Genomic DNA, 22280 nt, shown 5'->3' with positions numbered 1-22280 from the left:
CACACGCAGAAACACTTCCTGGTGATCGTTACTCAGCATTTTGTGGGGTTCGCGGGGCTGGCGGGCAGGGGTGCGACAGGACTTTCGGAGGGATCGTAGGTGGCCTCGAGCCTGGGCGCGTCCGATTAAGGCCTGGCTGGCCCCTTCCCAGGTGACCCTGTAGCTCTGGGAGTGGCCTCCGCCCGCCATGCAGAGTGCAGGCGCCCTTTACGTCATGCATCCCCACTCCCAGGTTGGGTACAGGTGGGAGGTGCCGAAGGTCTCCAGCCCAGAGGACTCCCAGGAGCTCCGCCCCACGCCCGCCCCAGCCCTGCCCCGCCCCTCCGGCCCCGCCCCTGCCGGCGGTCTCGCCCCCGTCCGGCCGCATCCGGGAGGCGGGGCGTAGCCCAGACGCCTTGGCGGGCCCGGGAGGCCCCAGCGGGCGCGCCCCCGCCACACTTACGCGCGCGCGCGCGCCCGCCCGCCCGCCCCGCCCACCGTTGCTATAAAGGGAAACCGGGCTGCACGCTCTCCAAGCTTCGTCCGGCGCCTTGGATCCACTTTCGTATATTCCGGTGTAAGGTCGCTAGTCAGACCCCAGCAGCCAAGATGGTGAAGCAGATTGAGAGCAAGGTAAGCGTTCCGGGGCTGGCCAGGGCGCGGCGCGCAGCCCCGGCAGGTGGTGTAGGCGGTGGGCCGGAGGTGGGCAGGCCGCCCCTTCGCATCCCTGGAGGAAGGGGACGCGGCGACTCGGCCTGGGACTGCTAGAAGCCCGGGCCTGGGCGCTCCCGGGGCGGTGGAGCGTGCCCTGGAGGGCTAGGTCCGGGTAACCTATGCGCCCGGGGGATGCACGCGCGTGGGGAGCGCCCTGGAGTCCTCCATTGAGCCTCCGCCCCCTCCCCACCCCAGCCGGGAAACCGCGATTGGGTAAAGGATGGAGGGAGTCTGCCTTTGGCCCCCATTTGTATCCGGACACGGGCCCGTGCAAGGAGGTGGAGGGCTCCTTGGAGAAAGCCAGGGCTTGCTGGCTGCCACTCTCTCCCCGGGGAGCGGCGTGATCCACCCGCGCTGGGTGCAGTGAGCTCCCTGGGGAGTGGATCTAGGCCGGACACCCCCGGCTGCCTCCAGCACTGCCCGGCCGCAGAGCTGACGCGTGCTGCATCCGCGCAAAGGGAGCGATTCCGGGCTGGAGACACCCCCCGAACCCCTTCGCTTGTACAAGTGCGGCCCTAGTGCCCCAGGTGGCGTCAAGGAGGTGAAGTCCGGGCCGCGCCCTCGGGACTCCTCCTCCTGCGGCGCAGGGCGTGTTTCCGGCAGCTCTGGCTTTGGAATGACTCAGTCCCCAAGTCTGGGCCCAGGGACCTTCACTGCCCTACCCATTTGTGATTCACCCACGGTGAATTTCGTGGTCGGTGGGTTTCGCTGGAGCCAGGAGTGCCCCTGAGAGCGGCCGCGCCCCGCTGTGTGCTCGTCGGCTTTCGGGTACCCAGACGGCTGTTCTGTCCTTTTAGTGAATGCCCAAGACAAAAAGTGTTCCATGTCGAGAGTTATTGCAAACTTAATACCCTCCTGCTTGGAAAACTCAGAGCCTAACTGTCTGGTGTACTGTGGCCCCTCAAGAAGTAGATGTTAAATGCAGAGGCACAAAACTGAGTGGGAGAAAACTGATGTTGCTCACACAGTGGGACGAAACCGTTTACCCTGCGATGCCGCCCACCCCAGTAAAGCAGGGGAAAGGCGGGTGACCCGACCTGGTTTAGGTGCTGGGGTTAGCTTTGGAAATGGAAGTTTGTCTGTTAATGGTTCCTTATCTTTTTGTTCCTTTTACAACCAGAAAACATAAAGATCGTTGTAGAAAGTTTGGGAAGAGAGATCTGCTATTTCCTAGCCACAAAATAGTTGAGGTTGTTTTTATTTCTGAGCTGTGTGTTTGTCGTCTAATTTAGCCTGAACACTTTCGTGTAATTAGAAGCTTTTTGTAATCATTTCAATATCTGAAGACATTGCTGGACATTTGGGCAGTTTTCCACGCTTCAGTGAATGTTTCTGTTCATAAGGCTTTATACAGAGTTCAGGTTAGGGTCTTGAGTGCAGGGTCAAGGGATGTGAACCTTTTATGACTTACTAAAAACCTTTTCATTGGTTGAAAAGAGAGTGCCTTGGGCTTCCCTAGTGGCGCAGTGGTTGAGAATCCGCCTGCCAGTGCAGGAGACACAGGTTCGAGCCCTGGTCCGGGAAGATCCCACATGCCACAGAGCAACTAAGCCTGTGTGCCACAACTACTGAGCCTGTGCTGTAGAGCCCGCGAGCCACAACTACTGAGCCCGCATGCCACAACTACTGAAGCCCATGCGCCTAGAGCCCATGCTCTGCAACAAGAGAAGCCACCATAGTGAGAAGCCTGTGTACCACAACGAAAAGGAGCCCCAGCTCGCCGCAACTAGAGAGAAGCCCGTGTGCAGCAACGAAGACCCGACGCAGCCCAAAATAAATAAATTTATAAAAAAAAGAAGAAAAGAAAAGAGAGAGCCTTAATATTGAGTTTTTTCCACATATTCTTATTCAGTGTCTACTGAGTGACAACAGTCTATGAGGGGAGGAGCGGGTGGTCTTCTGCGGAGTCTGGTGACCTCATCAGTAGAACATCTGAAAACCTATGAAAGGAGTGAGAAATCTTTGGTTTATATGAATTTGTCTCAGAATCCAAACACTACAAGCCTAAAATTGGTTCCTGGAGCACATTTCAGTCTTTCCCTATTTTAGTTCTCATAATTGTGGCACCTTCCTCCACTCATCAATACCAAGAGGTACAAGGGTGACAGGAAATTCATTACCCAGAAAAACACTATGGCCTGAGGCCCAAAGCCCCTGATAATCAGTTGATCTTCAAAACTATGATCCAGAGTCAATCAAAAGCTAAGCTAATGTTTCTTATAAATATTGAGTACACTTTAGCTTTTCATCCTGATGGACTTCGTGCCGTGGGCCATCCAAGACAACTCTGAGGTTTTGGTAGTTTAGAGCCACTGGGATCCATTTCAGCTCCAAGTGGGTTAATGGACTATAAAAGTGAGGAGGAAGAAATAAAGTTTTTTTAAGAATGGCCACTGCCATTTCTTTTTTTCTTCTTTTTTAAATAGTATTTTGTTCTTTTTTTTTTTTTTTTTGCGTTACGCGGGCGTCTCACTGCCGTGGCCTCTCCTGTTGCGGGGCACAGGCTCCGGACGCTCAGGCCCAGTGGCCATGGCTCACGGGCCCAGCCGCTCCACGGCACGTGGGATCCTCCCGGACCGGGGCACAAACCTGTGTCCCCAGCATCGGCAGGCGGACTCTCAACCACTGTGCCACCAGGGAAGCCCCAGCAGGTTCTTAGTCATCAGTTTTATACACATCAGTGTATACATGTCAATTCCAATCGCCCAATTCAGCACACCACCATCCCCACCCCCCTGCGGTTTTCCCCCATTGGTGTCCATACATTTGTTCTCTACAGCTGTGTCTGAACTGCCCTGCAAACTGGTTCATCTGTACCATTTTTCTAGGCTCCACATACATGTGCTAATATACGATATTTGTTTTTCTCTTTCTGACTTACTTCACTCAGTATGACAGTCTCTAGATCCATCCACGTCTCAACAAATGACTCAATTTCATTCCTTTTTATGGCTGAGTAATATTCCATTGTATATATGTACCACATCTTCTTTACCCATTCGTCTGTCGATGGGCATTTAGGTTGCTTCCATGACCTGGCTATTGTAAATAGTGCTGCAGTGAACATTGGGGTGCATGTGTCTTTTTGAATTATGGTTTTCTCTGGGTGTATGCCCAAGTAGTGGGATTGCTGGATCATATGGTAATTCTATTTTTAGTTTCTTAGGAACCTCCATACTGTTCTCCATAGTGGCTGTAAAAGTTTACATTCCCACCAACAGTGCAAGGGGTTTCCTTTTCTCCACACCCTCTCCAGCATTTGTTGTTTGTAGATTTTCTGATGAAGCCCATTCTAACCTGTGTGAGGTGATACCTCACTGTAGTTTTGATTTCCATTTCTCTAATAATTAGTGATGTTGAGCAGCTTTTCATGTGCTTCTTGGCCATCTGTATGTCTTCTTTGGAGAAATGTCTATTTAGGTCTTTTGCCCATTTTTGGATTGGGTTGTTTGTTTCTTTAATATTGAGCTGCATGAGCTGTTTATATATTTTGGAGATTAATCCTTTGTCTGTTGATTCGTTTGCAAATACTTTCTCCCATTCTGAGGGTTGTCTTTTCGTCTTGTTTATGATTTCCTTTGCTGTGCAAAAGCTTTTAAGTTTCATTAGGTCCCGTTTGTTGATTTTTGTTTTTATTCCCATTACTCTAGGAAGTGGATCAAAAAAGATCTTGCTGTGATTTATGTCAAAGAGTGTTCTTCCTATGTTTTCCTTTAAGAGTTTTATAGTGTCCAGTCTTACATTTAGGTCTCGAATCCATTTTGAGTTTGTTTTTGTGTATGGTGTTAGGGAGTGTTCTAATTTCATTCTTTTACATGTAGCTGTCCAGTTTTCCCAGCACCACATATGGAAGAGACTGTCTTTTCTCCATTGTATATCCTTGCCTCCTTTGTCATAGATTAGTTGACATAGGTGCGTGGGTTTATCTCTGGGCTTTGTATCTTGTTCCATTGATCTATGTTTCTGTTTTTGTGCCACTACCATATTGTCTTGATTACTGTAGCTTTGTAGTATAGTTTGAAGTCAGGGAGTCTGATTCTTCAGCTCCGTTTTTTTCCCTCAAGACTGCTTTGGCTATTCGGGGTCTTTTGTGTCTCCATACAAATTTTAAGATTTTTTGTTCTAGTTCTATAAAAAAATGCCATTGGTAATTTGATAGGGATTGCATTGAATCTGTAGATTGCTTTGGGCAGTATCATCATTTTCACAATGTTGATTCTTCCAATCCAAGAACGTGGTATATCTCTCCATCTTTTGGTATCATCTTTAATTTTTTTCATCAGTGTCTTATAGTTTTCTGCATACAGGTCTTTTGTCTCCTTAGGCAGGTTTATTCCTAGGTATTGTATTCTTTTTGTTGCAATGGTAAATGGGAGTGTTTCCTTAATTTCTCTTTTAGATTTTTCATCATTAGTGTATAGGAATGCAAGGGATTTCTGGGCATTAATTTTGTATCCTGCAACTTTACCAAATTCATTAATTAGCTCTAGTAGTTTTCTGGTGGCATTTTTAGAATTCTCTATATATAGTATCATGTCATCTGCAAACAGTGACAGTTTTACTTCTTCTTTTCCAATTTGTATTCATTTCTTTTTCTTCTCTGGTTGCTGTGGCTAGGACTTCCAAAACTATGTTGAATAATAGTGGTGAGAGTGGACATCCTTGTCTTGTTCCTGATCTTAGAGGAAATGCTTTCAGTTTTTCACCATTGAGAATGATGTTTGCTGTGGGTTTGTCATATATGGCCTTTATTATGTTGAGGTAGGTTCCCACTATGCCCACATTCTGGAGAATTTTTATCATAAATGGGTGTTGAATTTTGTCAAAAGCTTTTTCTGCATCTATTGAGATGATCATATAGTTTTTCTCCTTCAATTTGTTAATATGGTGTATCACATTGATTGATTTACGTATATTGAAGAATCCTTGCATCCCTGGGATAAATCTCATTTGATCATGGTGTATGATCCTTTTAACGTGTTGTTGGATTCTGTTTGCTAGTATTTTGTTGAGGATTTTTGCATCTATATTCATCAGTGATATTGGTCTGTAATTTTCTTTTTTTGTAGTATCTTTGTCTGGTTTTGGTATCAAGGTGATGATGGCCTCATAGAATGAGTTTGGGAGTGTTCCTTCCTCTGCAGTTTTTTGGAAGAGTATGAGAAGGATGGGTGTTAGCTCTTCTCTAAATGTTTGATAGAATTCACCCGTGAAGCCATCTGGTCCTGGACTTTTGTTTGTTGGAAGATATTTAATCAGAGTTTCAATTTCATTACTTATGATTGGTCTGTTCATATTTTCTATTTCTTCCTCGTTCAGTCTTGGAAGGTTATACCTTTCTAAGAATTTGTCCATTTCTTCCAGGTTGTCCATTATATTGGCATAGAGTTGCTTGTAGTAGTCTTTTAGGATGCTTTGTATTTCTGCGGTGTCTGTTATAACTTCTCCTTTTTCGTTTCTAATTTTATTGATTTGAGTCCTCTCCCTCTTTTTCTTGATGAGTCTGGCTAATGATTTATCAATTTTGTTTAACTTCTCAAAGAACCAGCTTTTAGTTTTATCAATCTTTGCTATTGTTTTCTTTGTTTCTATTTCATTTATTTCTGCTCTGATCTTTATGATTTCTTTCCTTCTGCTAACTTTGGGTTTTGTTTGTTCTTCTTTCTCTAGTTCCTTCAGGTGTAAGGTTAGATTGTTTATTTGAGATTTTTCTTGTTTCTTGATGTAGGCTTGTATAGCTATAAACTTCCCTCTTAGAACTGCTTTTGCTGCATCCCATAGGTTTTGGATCTTCGTGTTTTCATTGTCATTTGTCTCTAGGTATTTTTTGATTTCCTCTTTGATTTCTTCAGTGATCTCTTGGTTATTTAGTAACATAGTGTTTAGCCTCCATGTGTTTGTGTTTTTTACATTTTTTCCCCCTGTAATTCATTTCTAATCTCATAGTGTTGTGGTCAGAAAAGTTGCTTGATATGATTTCAATTTTCTTAAATTTACTGAGGCTTGATTTGTGACCCAAGATGTGATCTATCCTGGAGAATGTTCCGTGCGCACTTGAAAGTGTAATCTGCTGTTTTTGGATGAAATGTCCTATAAATATCAATTAAATCTATCTGGTCTACTGTGTCATTTAAAGCTTCTGTTTCCTTATTTATTTTCATTTTGGATTATCAGTCCATTGGTGTAAGTGAGGTGTTAAAGTCCCCCACTATTATTGTGTTAATGTCGATTTCCTGTTTTATGGCTGTTAGCAGTTGCCTTATGTATTGAGGTGCTCCTATGTTGGGTGCATATATATTTATAATTGTTATATCTTCTTTTTGGATTGATCCCTTGATCATTGTGTAGTGTCCTTCCTTGTCTCTTGTAACATTCTTTATTTTAAAGTCTATTTTATCTGATATGAGTATTGCTACTCCAGCTTTCTTTTGATTTCCATTTGCATGGAATATCTTTTTCCATCCCCTCATTTTCAGTCTCTATGTGTCCCTAGGTCTGAAGTGGGTCTCTTGTAGACAGCATATATATGGTTCTTGTTTTTGTATCCATTCAGCAGGCCTGTGTCTTTTGGTTGGAGCATTTAATCCATTCACATTTAAGGTAATTATCGATATATATGTTCCTATGACCATTTTCTTAATTGTTTTGGGTTTGTTTTTGTAGGTCCTTTTCTTCTCCTGTGTTTCCCATTTAGAGAAGTTCCTTTAGCATTTGTTGTAGAGCTGGTTTGGTGGTGCTGAATTCTCTTAGCTTTTGCTTGTCTGTAAAGCTTTTGATTTCTCCATTGAATCTGAATGAGATCCTTGCCCGGTAGAGTAATCTTGGTTGTAGGTTCTTCCCTTTCATCACTTTAAGTATATCATGCCACTCCCTTCTGGCTAGTAGAGTTTCTGCTGACAAATCAGCTGTTAACCTTATGGGAGTTCCCTTGTATGTTATTTATCATTTTTCCCTTGCTGCTTTCAATAAGTTTTCCTTGTCTTTACTTTTTGCCAATTTGATTACTATGTGTCTCAGCATGTTTCTCCTTGGGTTTATCCTGTATGGGACTTGCTGCACTTCCTGGACTTGGGTAGCTATTTCCTTTCCCATGTTAGGGAAGTTTTTGACTATAATCTCTTCAAATATTTTCTCTGGTCCTTTCTCTCTCTCTTCTCCTTCTGGGACCCCTATAATGCAAATGTTGTTGCGTTTAATGTTGTCCCAGAGGTCTCTTAGGCTGTCTTCATTTCTTTAGATTCTTTTTTCTATATTCTGTTCTGCAGCAGTGAATTCCACCATTCTGTCTTTCAGGTCACTTATCTGTTCTTCTGCCTCAGTTATTCTGCTAATGATTACTTCTAGTGTATTTTTCATTTCAGTTATTGTATTGTTCATCTCTGTTTGTTTGTTCTTTAATTTGTCTAGGTCTTTGTTAAACATTTCTTGCATCTTCTCCATCTTTGCCTCCATTCTTTTTCCAAGGTCCTGTATCATCTTCACTATCTTCATTCTGAATTCTTTTTCTGGAAGGTTGCCTATCTCCACTTCATTTAGTTGTTTTTCTGGGGTTTTATCTTTTTCCTTCATCTGGTACATAGCCCTCTTCCTTTTCATCTTGTCTATCTTTCTGCAAATGTGGTTTTTGTTCCACAGGCTGCAGGATTGTTATTCATTTTATATATACATATTTTTAATTTATTTATTAGTTTTGTCTGTTGGGTCTTTGTTGCTGTGCGCAGGCTTTCTCTAGTTGTGGTGAGCAGTGGCTACTCTTCGTTGCGGTGTGCGGGCTTCTCATTGCAGTGGCTTCTCTTGTTGCAGAGCATGGGCTCTAGGCACGCGGGCTTCAGTAGTTGTGGCTCGCGGGCTCTAGAGTGCCAGCTCAGTAGTTGTGGTGCGCGGGCTTATTTGCTCCTTGGCATGTGGGATCTTCCTGGACCAGGGCTTGAACCCATGTACCCTACATTGGCAGGCAGATTCTTAACCACTGCGCCACCAGGGAAGTTCCTGCTGCCTTTTCTTGAACTCCCAACTTTAACACACAGGCACTTTGCTAAATGCTTTACAAACCACTCTTATGCCTGTTGATTACCTTCGGAATGGGTGTGTTTAGGAAAAGAGATGCTAGATGCTGCTCTTATTTATCTGCCCCAAATACATTGTTTTCAGAATGTTTGTGTTAGTGATGGGGACCTTTATCAATCCTCACTGCTAGTTTCTGGGAGCTAGAAATTATGGTTTGCTTCTTAGTCAGATAGTATTGAATCATTTTCACACTGATGTCTGTTTTAGGCAAACTTTAGTAACCAGAGAATAGAACTTGTCATGAAGTCTTACATATACCTGGCTCTGTGACTCATGTTCAGTGAAGCCAAAAGTTATTGCTGAAAAATATTCTAGGTTGAGAGTAACCTCACCAGTATTTACTGAGGGCCAACCATGTTCACAAAACCATGTATTCATCTGACCAGACATTGTCAATCTTTATTTCCCTGTCTTACCTGGATCTTGCAGTAAAGAATGGCTTGTTTGACCTAAAAAAAAATCACATTAGGGAAGGCTTTGAAGGAAATTCATCTGGAAAAAATCAGTGATGGTTTGGGAAAATAATATCTGTACTTCTTACTCTCTGTGTGCACCCTCCACTACACACACACACCTCCTCACACCCAAAGGTGTGGTGTGTTTATTTGTATGCAGGTTTGTACCTGCATAACTGAAAAGGGTACAGAAGTCATGACCTACCATTCCAGGAAACACCATTTGTGAATTGTTTTCCCCGATAAACATGAGGCAGAAATTAGAAATCTAGAGAAGTAACTTGAGAGGAATTCACTTTAGTTTTTTTTTTTTTCTTTGTTAACGGTGCTTTATTTACTTTCTTCTTTACTTGGACCAAATTTGATCTGATTCTTAGCTTTCAAAGGAGGGGGGGCGGTGGTGTTGGTTTTTAATTAAACCAATGTGACTGGCATAATTTTCCCCTTGAAGAAAACCGAGACTTCAGATATAGATGTTTGTGTTTTGATTTCTCTTCATGGCCTTGGTTTTGGTCAGCACCAGCTGACTGACTGTGGTTAAAAAAGAGTCGCCCCTTGTTAACTAGAAGGTTAGGTTGCTAGGGTTACAGTATCAAAACCATTGGTAAATTATTCAGGGAGGTTGGTGGTAAGGGATTTCTTGATCATTTCTACTAGTGGAATTTTATTCAACAAGCATTGCTTACGAAAAATAACAGAAAATTCCCTTCATAAGAGACTAAAACTTTTTCATTTGGTCAACAATGAAGGCAGAAATCAATGATAGTATGTATGATCTCAATTCTGGAAACTCCACTAAAAAGAGTATAAGGACATAGGCTTAATGTCAACAGTGAGTGTAAGGATGTGGAGAAGGTTCTTTTCCTTGATATTTATTTTTTTGACCTTTTGGATGTTCTACCATAGACAATATTAGCTTAATCAAAAAGTTTTAGGTTTTAAAATAACTTGTGGTGTTTTAGTTGCAAGATTCTGTGCCTTTGTGACTTATTCAATTGAAGTGTGATTCCTTGGATCAATCAATGAGCATTTAGTGAATGTCTACCATATATTATACCTAGATTTGATGTGGAAACTTTTTTTTTATAAATTTATTTTATGTTTTTTTTTTTTTTTTTTGGCTGCGTTGTGTCTTCATTGCTGCTCGCAGGCTTTCTCGTTGTGGCAAGCGGGGGCCACTCTTCATTGCGGTGTGCAGGCTTCTTATTGCAGTGGCTTCTCTTGTTGCAGAGCATGGGCTCTAGGCACATGGCCTTCAGTAGTTGTGGCATGCAGGCTCAGTAGTTGTGGCGCACAGGCTTAGTTGCTCCACAGCATGTGGGATCTTCCCAGACTGGGGCTCAAACCCGTGTCCCCTGCATTGGCAGGTGGATTCTTAACCACTGCGCCACCAGGGAAGTCCAGATGTGGAAACATTTTTAATACAAATCTTTTTTTTTTTTTGCGGTACGTGGGCCTCTCACTGTTGTGGCCTCTCCCATTGCGGAGCACAGGCTCCAGACGCGCAGGCTCAGAGGCCATGGCTCACGGGCCCAGCCGCTCCACGGCATGTGGGATCCTCCCGGACCGGGGCACAAACCCATGTCCCCTGCATCGGCAGGCGGACTCTCAACCACTGTGCCACCAGGGAAGTCCAGATGTGGAAACATTTTTAATACAAATGTCTATTTTCCTTTCATTTACTTAGTTTGGAGGTGGATTAACCAATTAATATTTTATATTTATGAAGACATGAATATTGATACACTGTATATATCATACTTGTTTCATCTTATCAAATAACATTATACATTAGTAGGATTTCTTCAAACAGTTTATTTGCTTTGTTTTCCTTTTTTTATTAAAAAAAATAGGCCCTGAAAGCAGGACCTCCAAATTGTTTTGTGTCGCATTTTATCAGGGCTTTTGGAAATAAACGTAACTTAACATCTGCTTTTCTCTTTCCCTTAGTATGCTTTTCAGGAAGCCTTGAACAGTGCAGGAGAGAAACTCGTAGTAGTCGACTTCTCAGCCACGTGGTGTGGGCCTTGCAAAATGATCAAGCCTTTCTTTCATGTAAGTATTTATTAGCCAACTTCTGCTTTTGTAAACTGTTTGTGTGTTGGGGGTTGGGGGTCACAAAGCTAGGAAAGAAGGACAGTTAGAGGTTTTGTTGTTGTCGGATCTTTGGTCTAAAAATCATAACAATTTAGGTTTGACACATACAGCCTATTGAAGACAACTTTCAGAAGTTCATTTGGTTGGCTTAAGTGGTTTTGTTTTTCTTCACAATGAAACATGGGACCTATTTGAAGTTCAGGAATCAGAGTTGATGTTTCAAATTATTTTATACCAAAAGGAGAGTTTGATTCAGGGAGAATGTCTTTTATGCTTACCTGTCCCTAAATATTTGGATCTTTAGTCCCTACTTTTAAGTTGCCATTTAAGAAGCTTGAGTGTGTTGGCTGCCATTTACCCACTGCTAAATCTTTGTGGATTTTTTTTTTTTTTTCTAATTTTCTAGTCTCTCTCTGAAAAGTATTCCAACGTAGTGTTCCTCGAAGTAGATGTGGATGACTGTCAGGTACGTGGCTGGAAATTTGGAATAATGTTGAGCTTTTTGCATTGGCCTTTTTCTCTGAATTACACATTGCTTGTTCTCATATATAAGTAAAACACTAGAATTACAACCCTAGTTAAAAAGTTTATTTCAGAAGAACGAGTAAGTGTGCCAATTATGAGCTTAATCCTAGATGTCAGGAGCTAAGTACGTCACATCCTAAAATAAAATGGTTAAGGCATCCGTTACCCATCTTTACTAGTCACCTGTCTTTCTAAAAGCCCAAGTAATCTACCTAACAAACATTCTGAGATACTCAACAAACAGAAATTGAAGTGACCAAACGCCAAGATGCCTGATAGAGAGCTGAGAGAAGAATTGGGGGGAACATTTCAAGATTGGTTTAATTTAACAAATGCTTGTTTAGCACTTTGGACCAGGCGCACTGTTCTTTGTGCGTTAACAAGTATGGATTCATTTAATCCTTTGTCCTGTCATCATGCCCAGGTTGACCATGGAGTTACAGGTAGTAAGTAGCAGAGCAGGGATTTAAATGTGTGTGGGCAGGTTTGCTTAGCCCCAGCAGGGCAGGAGTGGGTTAGGGTATGAAGTGGCAACAGAGGTGCTAGACCTGGCTTCTAGTCCTGGCCCAGTGACTTCTGCTTTAGGCTCATTCTCGTATCCCTTGAGCCTTGGTTCTTCTATGACCAGATCTTAATATCTGCCCCCACCAACCTTGTAAGGTTGATTATTCATTGAGCAAACATGGAAATCCTGCTAAAGGTCCAGAAGGGTCTATAAAAAGGGTGGGGTGGGGAATGTAGGGCAGTATTTTCTAAGCCTGTGGGTACCTCCCAGTACCACATGGCTTATTCCCAGCACCTTTCTCATCTTTCTTTCTTGCCGGACAAGCTCCTTGACTTAAGCTTCACATCCTCTCCAGGAATTCTCCTCTAGTTACTCCCTTGTACGCCCAGGCTAGGTTAGTTCCCTTCCTCTGTGTCCCCCTGGTGTCCTCTGCCCGCTTTTTCCTGGATTGATGGTTGTCCAGTGGGAGGATCGTGTCCCTTATTAGCTCTGTGGGTTTGGTGAAGTTATCTGTTCTGTGCCTCAGGTTGAGCCTCTGTTAAATGGCAGTGTTAATCCAGCATCATAAGGCACTTGTCAGGATCATGAGAGATAAGACCTGTGAAGTGCTTAGAGCAGTGCCTGGCACATGATAAGCATTCAGTAAGCTTAGCTATTACTATAATGATCTTTGTGTCTGTCCTGCATTAGTCTGTCAGTTTCTTGGGATCAGGGACCCTGTCTTATTCGCCTTTGTTTCCTCTTTATCAGCACACCTGTCTGACCTGTGGTAGGTGAAGAATGAATGAATTGGTATGGTTGTCAACTAAAGTTATTCTGATGTGCCCTGGGTTTTTGTTTTTGGTTGTTGTTTTTTTTTTTTTGCAGTACGCGGGCCTCTCACTGTTGTGGCCCCTCCCGTTGCGGAGCACAGGCTCCAGATGCGCAGGCTCAGTGGCCATGGCTCACGGGCCCAGCCACTCCACGGCACATAGGATCTTCCCGGATCAGGGCACGAACCCGTGTCCCCTGCATCGGCAGGCAGACTCTCAACCACTGCGCCACCAGGGAAGCCCTGGGTTTTTGTTTTAGGTAAGAGTAGACAGCATGTGTTTGTGAAAAAACTCTTGCTCCCTATTTTAACCTAACTTATTTTTTAAAATCTTGTCACCTTAGCCAGGTGAAAATGGCACCTGGAAGGGACTAAAGAAACTGGTACTGACCCTATCAGACAGCAAGTGAATACATTTTATTTGGAAGTACTAACATATGCTAGATCCTGCACTAAGCCCTCTGCCTACATTGTATCATTTCATCCAGGCAGTGACCAGGCAGTGACCATGAGAACTATTTTTATCAGCATCCCCCCTAAACAGATAATGGGACTGCAACACAGAAGGGTAAAAGGTCGATTGAGGGCTTCCCTAGTGGCACAGTGGTTGAGAGTCCGCCTGCCGATGCAGGGGACACGGGTTCATGCCCCGGTCCAGGAGGATCCCACGTGCTGCAGAGCGGCTGGGCCCATGAGCCATGGCCGCTGAGCCTGCGCGTCCGGAGCCTGTGCTCCGCAACGGGAGAGGCCACAACAGTGAGAGGCCCGCGTACTGCAAAAAACAAAAACAAACAAAAAAAAAGGTCGCTTGAGGCAGAGCCTGTGGATTTGGCCCCTGTACGGTGCTGGGCCCAGGACCAATGCTTTCTGCCTCAATCCAAAACCTTTGGGAAGTAGGTGTGCAGAGCAGGCCCAGACTTCAATATGACAGCCCCTCCTTTAGATGTGGTTGTCATCCTCATCATCACCTTGAAAGTATGTAGACCTCTAGACCTTGAAGTGACCTTCTCATAAGTTGGGGACCTTTCACTTTGAGCAACATATGATTTTGTGTGTGTGTGTGTGTGTGTTTTAATACTCTTAATGACAACTATTACACCATCTAAATAGCATTATCAACCTTTTGCAGCATTAAAAATTGAATTCCAGAACCCTTTGGTCACCCCATACACATAGCAATAGTCTGTCAGTTCCTACTTACCTGGCCATTCAGCAGAGTTAGCAAGGCAGGTGATTCAAACAAAAAGGAGTTCATTATCAATCCATGAGTTGTTTTTCCCCCATGGAATTTATGAATTACATGAGTGGATCTGCTTTTTGTTGCTTTGGAACGCTGTAGGTAAAACCATCCCCTGATTTTGGCTCGAAAAGCATCAGATGAGGGATAAAAATGACATCAATTCATTATTTTGAGTATTAGATCATATCATTAAATAGATGGAATATTTTAGGACTGAACTTGTTCTTATATTTTTTATGCAGATAATTCCTGTCCATGCAGACTCAGGGTACTTAATGTTTATAGTATCTTTGGGGCAAATAGCACCTAGTTTTAATAGAAAAATCTCTAAACACTTGGGCTGGAAGAGATTATCTTTTAGGTGTAATAGATTCAAATGGACAGTTAGGAGGCATGGACATATAATGTGGTACACACACAAAACAACTCTGTATGCATAGCGAAGTGTGAATACTACTTTTGAAAATGATAGACTGACCTTATTTCCTTAACAGCAGACTCTACTCCCACCTCTACAGAGTATGATACTTATAAGATCAAAAGAAACAAAGTAACTTAGGCCTGATAGTTTTGCAACCTTTTAGGATGCCATGTGTTTCCATTATGATGAGAACAGCCAGGAATGAGTTAATAACAGGTGACAACAGCAGATTTAAAGTTATTTTGGCTATACAGAGTGCTGAACTAGAAACCAATGAAACAAAATTTTATAAGGTAAAATGTAGCCTCGTTACACTTACTAATAAAAACTAATAAAAATCTGAGATGGGCCAAAACTATAGGGATGGAGAACAGATTGGGTGGGGTGGGGGCTAAGGGGGAGTGTTTGACCACAGAGAAGCTACTGAGGAAGTTTTATGGGAATGAGGGAACAGTTCTGTATCCTGATTATGGCAATGTTTATATGACTACACAAGTTCCAGATTGTTTATTTTTAAAAAAATGGCAGGACCTGGGTCTGTCATTAGAGAGTGGCTAGCTTTCTGTTTTTAAATGAGGGAAGTGATAAACTTGAGATCAAGAATGTTTTTAAAACCTCAAAGGTAACTACTTAAACTGTGCATGCCTTTCAAATCACTACAGGAATGGGCAAATTGGTCCATAGAACAAGTAATAGAAAACTAAAGAAAAAAAAAAAACAGGAACAGAGGCAGTAGAGATCAAATATTAGTTATAGAACTACTAACCTTTGCTGAGGTCCATAAAAGATTTTAATAGATGGGTATACTGTCTTGCAGGATGTTGACTCGGTATTATTAAAATGCTAGTTAGTACTCTTAGATTCATCCAACATTTTTGGGAAATTGATCATGACGTTCTGAAATAATGTAGTCAGGAAACTCCTGGAAAGTATTTTAAAAAACTAATTAGGAGGGAAGTCATAGAGGATGGGAAAGGGCAGGCCCCATAAAGTACATTAGCAGCAATAATTAAAACAGTGTGGTCTTGTAACCAGAGTAGGTATGTAGCTCCATGGACAAGACTAAAAAGTCCAAAAAAGTAGAATCAAATCTATTAAACCATGTATTAACAATTAACCATTTGGGGTTAAGATGTTGCATCTCTACCTCATTCTTTACCCCCAGATACAAGAAATCCAAACATAAAAATTCTAGAAAATACTGAACACGTAGAAGAGATACACTGTCAAGCATATTAACTGCCCCATTTCTTATATTCTTAAGAATTTGATTAACTGTTTTTCTCTGTGGCCATTGCAGAAATGGGCCTGAACAGTTCACTCACCGAACTGGAGTCTCTTTCTAAATCCAGTAAAGCACAGGCTTTCAGTGACTGGCGTAGGGAAGGGCAGATGGATCCTGTTACATGAAAAGTCTTAAACTGGATGTCAAAAATCATGATACATACTGATAAACTGACACATTCAAATTAGGAGGTGGTTTAATCATGTGTATCCAGAGCCTTTAAAGTGAATATTTTCATTACCTTAGCAATGCTTACTTTCTTGGGTGGGGATGGACCCATAGTGTAGAGATGCTTAGGCAAAATCTGAGCCTTTTACATATCGACCAGCAGATGCGTTAAAATGATCCATCCATACAGTGACAGCTTTCGGACCATAAAAAGGTGAGATTATACTTATCTAAATAATTAAAATTGAAAATGATCTTCTTAAACCGAGCAACTTTAGGGTTTTTTGCCGTGGGACGCATCTGAATTTATTCACAAGAATGTGCATAATCTCAAAGCCCAGTGTGGTGGATTCAATTATGGTACAGAATCCTGCGTCACCTTTAAAAAAAAATCACTTTCATACCCAATGAGAGAGAATTCTTAATGCTTTAACTAAAAATTTACCATGTAAAGACTTGAATGCAATTTTTAAAAATTTATTTATTTTTGGCTGTGCTGGGTCTTTGTTGCTGTGTGTGGGCTTTCTCTAGTTGCAGTGAGCAGGGGCTACTCTTCTTTGTGGTGCGCGGGCTTCTCGTTGCTGTGGTTTCTCTTGTTGCGGAGCATGGGCTCTAGAGCACAGGCTCAGTAGTTGTGGTGCATGGGCTTAGTTGCTCCACGGCATGTGGGATCTTTCCGGACCAGGGCTCGAACCCGAGTCCCCTGCATTGGCAGGTGGATTCTTAACCACTGTGCCAGCAGGGAAGCCCTTGACTGCAATTTTAAGACATAAAATGTATGAACATGACTGGGCCTCCCTGGTGGCGCAGTGGTTAAGAGTCCGCCTGCCGATGCAGGGGATACGGGTTCGTGCCCCGGTCTGGGAGGATCCCATATGCCGCGGAGTGGCTGGGCCCGTGAGCCATGGCCGCTGGGCCTGCGCGTCCGGAGTCTGTGCTCCGCAACGGGAGAGGCCACAACAGTAAGAGGCCCGCATACCACAAAAAGAAAAAAAAAAAAAAAAAAAAAATGTATGAACATGACTTAAAAAACACTTCAAGTCTTTCTCAAAGCATTGACACCACTTCTGAGCATTTATCTTGTTTCTAGTTTTTTGTCTTATTTTATTGTAAGTTAGGCAGTTGTACCAATGCAGGAATGCTAAGCTCTGCCTAGGAGAGGTATAAGGCATCCAGAATCTGAGAACAGCAATTAGACTATCATTTCCATTGATTGGGACCCTGTATTTTCTGCTGATAAAGCTTTGGGATTAGCTTTTTCATCTGAAGGTTGTGATCAGTGTCCAGGTCCTGTTGTCTTTGGATGTGGAATATCTTTTTTGGGAGGTTCCAGTCTTTGTCGATGGTTGTTTAACAATTAGTTGTGATGTTGGTGTGCTCGAGCAAGGAGGTGAGCTCAAGGTCCTTGTACTCCTTCTTCCTTACTTATCTCCAGGTCCTGTTTTGCATGCTTTCATATGTGATGCGGGTCAGTTGCACCCCCTGTATGTTGCTATGATTAGAAGTGGTGGAAAGGGTGGCTCACACTTTCCAGACCACTGCCCTCCCACTGTGGGTATTATAAAAACAAAACTGACACCTACCTCTTTTGAGGCTTCTGCCCGCTGCCTGCATGAAAGATGGTATCCAACTGGCGGCTTACAAGTGTCAGGAAGAGACTGCACTAAACTGCTGCTCTCCAAGTGCTGGGAGGGGCCAGCCCCGTGTTCCCAAATATTCAAGCAATTCAGAGATTTTTTTTTAAGCGTTTACATGAACCAAGTAACATATCTAGACCAGCTTCAGCCCCCTAGACAACCAGTTTCCAACCTTTTAGCTAAACCAGTCCTTCTACCCTTCTAACTTGTCTTCTTCTGGTTTCCCGATTACTCATCCTCAAGGTCCAGAACCTTGACATGTGCAGCTCATCGTCTTCCTGTCAACTCTCCACCCCATTTTCCATCTTGGATTCTCATACTACAAGGGAATTTCTGGAATTGTACATTGGTACAATTAAAATGTTATGATCTTCATTTGGATGGTCTTATCACAGGTTCCTGGTAATTTCCTTATGGCTGTTGCTTTCAGTGAGTACTTAGTGCCTGGAATGTAGTAGACATTCAGTACATACTAGCCATTTTATTGCAGCCATTACTGCCCTTGTGCTTTTTGTTGCCCATCATTTAAAGAAAAAGTAAAGGTTATCTGGAAACAGCAGTGTCCACCACCCTTCCTGCCCAAACTGGCAACAGGACACATGCAATTTCATAAAGACATAAAACCACACTTTTCTTCCCATCAGAGGAACAGGTGGTTAGGCTGGTGTGCTACCATGACTGGTGGCTCAATCTAGGAACCACTCCTTTTTTTGTGGGGGGGCCATGCAGCCTGGCATATGGGATCTTAGTTCCCCAACCAGGGATCGAACCCACGCCCCCTGCAGTGGAAGCTCGAAGTCTTAACCACTGGACTGCCAGGGAAGTGCTAGGACCACTCCATTTTTAATTCCCATGCCCCTTACTCCCGAATCCCCAACTGGAAGTCACCACAGTGTTTTTAGCTGACCTTCCTTCCTTTCCCGTGAAAGTTCTTTGGTTTCCGTGGTCTGCTTCTCGGAGTTCTGCCTCCATGGTTGGTGTCCTCCACAGCTTTTGCTGCTCAGTTAGGGCTGTATGGTTCTTTCTTCACTTCTCTCCTGATCCTCTTTGCAGTGCCAAGCTGATGTACTTGATCCCTAATGTACCTGTTCACTTGAAACTCTTGTCCAAACCAAACCATTTTCATGGCATTCCCCCCGCCCCAAACCTGGTGTGAACAAGGTGTTGACAGGTAGGGGTTATAAAACAATAACCGAAAAACCAGTGTGGAGCTGTCCCTGTCGATCACCATGACTTTATTCTTGAACAGGTCCTTTGTATAAGTTGTTCCTCTCCCTAACTCTAAACTCTCGCCTATATGATCATCATCTATGTACCTCACTCCAGTACAACTGGGAGTAATTCGATTAAACAATTTGAGTCACTGTATATTATCTGATTCTAGTATCTCCCAATGACGAAAGTACATATTCATTAGAATTGTAATTGAGAATATAACCAATTTGGCTTTTGTGCTGCCACTGTAGTCCTTGTTTAAGCATATAAAAATTGGCACAAAGTCCTAATGCTGAGTTCTGGGTACATAACAGGAAAAAGAATCTGGTTCTAGATCACGGGTACCAGGGCTCAACACTCCTCATGGTCTTATTTTTATCTTCTTTCTATATCTCCCTTCTCCCCAGGATGTTGCTTCAGAGTGTGAAGTCAAATGCATGCCAACCTTCCAGTTTTTTAAAAAGGGACAGAAGGTAGGTACATCTGACCTTGAAGACAACCAGCTGGGTAATAGGAAAGCATGGTGTATAAAAGAAGAAACGGAAGTGACTTACCCTTCACATGGGAAGCACATCCCCATTTTTTCCTTTTAAGAATATTTAAATATGTCATTCTTCATTAAGTACATAATGTGACATCTCATTGATAATTGATCTTTGCTAAAACTAAAATCACAGGGATTTGGTGATTAATCCTTGTGATTGGTGCTTCATATTTATATCACAGTGCATTTATCTTTGTTCAGAGGTATTTGTGTAAAAAAACTGAATCTTGACTTTTGAGGGGTTTTTGTTTTTAACTTTAAAAAACTGGGTGTTATCCATGGATGTAAATTTTAAATAAGCTTGTACTTCCTCTCCTCCCCAGGCCCATTCTGTGGTCCTATCTGATATACAAAATAGGGATGCAATGCTATTTCTAATGGCAATTCAATATTCTCTCAACAGGTGGGTGAATTTTCTGGAGCTAATAAGGAAAAACTTGAAGCCACCATTAATGAATTAATCTAATGTTTTCTGAAGACATGACCAGCCTTTGGCTGTTTAAAACTTGTAATTTTTTTTATTTACAAAAAGGAATGATCAAGTGTGAAGACTATATACCTAACTGCCATCTGATAAGTGACAATAAAATATTAACTGTACCCTTTTTAAAACTGTCTAGTGTCTTTGCATAGTTTTCAAAATAAATGAAAACTGGCCATTTGATGATATGTAATGTCCTAGTTATTTTCATATGTTCTTGATCACTTTTTTTTTTTTTTAACCTTGTAGGCCACTGATGATTGAAGATTTTTCATGTACTTCTAGGAAATCTTGTTGGAGGCAATGCACAGATAATAGAGTAATATGTTAAAATTCTGTTATTATTTTTGACCTTATGCACAGAGAAAGTATTTTTTGTTCTAGCAAGCAGATCTCCTATGCTCTCTGAATGGTCCTCATGACCAAAATTGATGTCTGCCCATGAAGGAATTGTTTATCTCTGGTTTCAGATTCCTGTCCCAAAGGTTACAGTGAGGTGCCAATTTTGCTAATGGTAAAGGAGTTCTATTATCTGTTAGGAATTCTTCATAGGTGGCTCACAAGGGAGTTCCCACAAACATTACTGTGGGAATCTGTGGGAATTTGATTCTCTCAAGTATCTAAGAAACTGGTTTTATAGGCCAGATAGACTTTCCAACCTAAGCAGTAAAGAGTGTGGACATTACTGTTAATTTCATTCAAAGAACATTGTTTCTTGTATTCTAGACCCAAAGGGCTGGAGGAATGCTTGCAGAAATAGTTTTTAAATTTGTACAGTAAAAAATCAGAATTAAATCATATGCCCCTCACCATCCTAATATTAATTTAATCTTTGCAACAATCCTATGAAGTAGGCACTGTAATCCCCACTTCCCAGTGAGGAAACCAGCAAAGAGGTTAAGTAATATCCCCAGCATCACATTAGTCAGTGGAGGATACGTGAGTCAAACCAAGTGAGTCTGGAGCCTGAGTGCATGCTCAACTATTACACTGCTGCTCAGTGTAACAATGTAATAACTAGGTAAAATGATGGGCCCTTAGCTGGGTTTCTTTCCTCATCTGAAAATCAGGATACTGAACTTAGATGAACTTTCAAAATATTAATTGAATGCTTATTATGTGCCAGGCACTGTGCTAGGCTAGGGATATAGCTGTGAATAGGACACCCTTCTCATAGAGCTTACATTCTTGAAAGGGAGGCAAACTAATGAATAACAGACTGTGGAATATACTATGAGGCCAAAACAAATGGGCACAGTAATTGACACTAATAGGGGGACCTGCTTGGGATGGAATGGTTCTGACAAGAGACTAAGCTGAGACCTGATGGTGAAAAAAGACTGGCCAGCAAAGAGCCAGGTACTCTACTTCCCAGCAGAGAGAACAGCATGCAGCAAGACCGAGTCAGAGAACTTGGTACATTGTAGACCCAGCAGAGATGCATGAAATAGAGGCAGATGGTGGCAGCACCCAGTCATCCAAGGCTTGTTCTAGGTGCAAAGGGAAGACATTGAAAGGTAAGCCTGAGGTAACATGCTTGGATATTAAGAGTTCATTTTGGCAGCTGTATTGAAAATGGGTTGGAGAAGGAGGCAAAGAACTAGAAAATCATTTAAGCTTTGGCATTTACCTAGGCCAGAGATGATGATGCCTGTGATTGGTTGATGGTGGGAGAGAGGGAACAAAGTGAGTATGGACTCAACATTTAGGAAAGACAGTCCGAGGGACGTGTAGGAGTAGGATTCTAGAGTAAGTACCAGGTTTTTGACTTGAGCAAATGGGTGGTTGGGGTGCCATGTAATGAGTAAGCTAAGGATGGGGGGCGGGCCCAGGTTCTCTTGAGACATGTTAAGACATGCTTTGGTGGTGTACATTTAAGATGATGTTATGCAGACTGTTGGGTACTAGCCTGGACTGGAATAGGAATTTGAAAGATGTAATGTAGATGGCTCTTAAATGTGTGAGATCACCCAGGAAGAGAATCCAGAGTAAAGAGGGCTCAAGACAGCTTGATGAGCTCCCAACATTTAGAGACCAAGTAGAGCGGGAACCAACAAAAGAGACATAATGGAAGCCAGAGGGGAAGGAGGAAAACCAAGAGGGTTTTATCCCAAAAGCAAAAAAAAAATTTCAAAA

General features: G+C 42.6%; 1 protein-coding gene across 1 annotated transcript; it reads left to right on the top strand.

Moving 5' to 3' along the window:
• Positions 1-468: 468 nt before the first annotated feature.
• Positions 469-20327, top strand: TXN (thioredoxin). Its single transcript, XM_060101093.1, has 5 exons — positions 469-612; positions 11166-11270; positions 11719-11778; positions 19527-19592; positions 20067-20327. Exons 1-5 carry the CDS (start codon positions 589-591, stop codon positions 20127-20129), a joined length of 318 nt encoding a protein of 105 aa, XP_059957076.1. The 5' UTR covers positions 469-588; the 3' UTR covers positions 20130-20327.
• The last annotated feature ends 1953 nt before the right edge of the window (positions 20328-22280 follow it).

The sequence above is a fragment of the Mesoplodon densirostris genome, chromosome 6, assembly GCF_025265405.1.
Source record: "Mesoplodon densirostris isolate mMesDen1 chromosome 6, mMesDen1 primary haplotype, whole genome shotgun sequence".
Classification (NCBI taxonomy): Eukaryota; Metazoa; Chordata; class Mammalia; order Artiodactyla; family Ziphiidae; genus Mesoplodon; species Mesoplodon densirostris.
The sequence above is the reverse complement of the archived record's forward strand: the minus strand, read 5'-3'. Positions and strand labels throughout refer to the sequence as shown.

Coding starts and splice junctions, on each gene's coding strand:
- TXN (XM_060101093.1), top strand. CDS start 589: ATGGTGAAGCAGATTGAGAGCAAG. Junction 613..11,165: donor TGAAGCAGATTGAGAGCAAG/GTAAGCGTTCCG, acceptor TCTTTCCCTTAG/TATGCTTTTCAGGAAGCCTT. Junction 11,779..19,526: donor TAGATGTGGATGACTGTCAG/GTACGTGGCTGG, acceptor CCTTCTCCCCAG/GATGTTGCTTCAGAGTGTGA.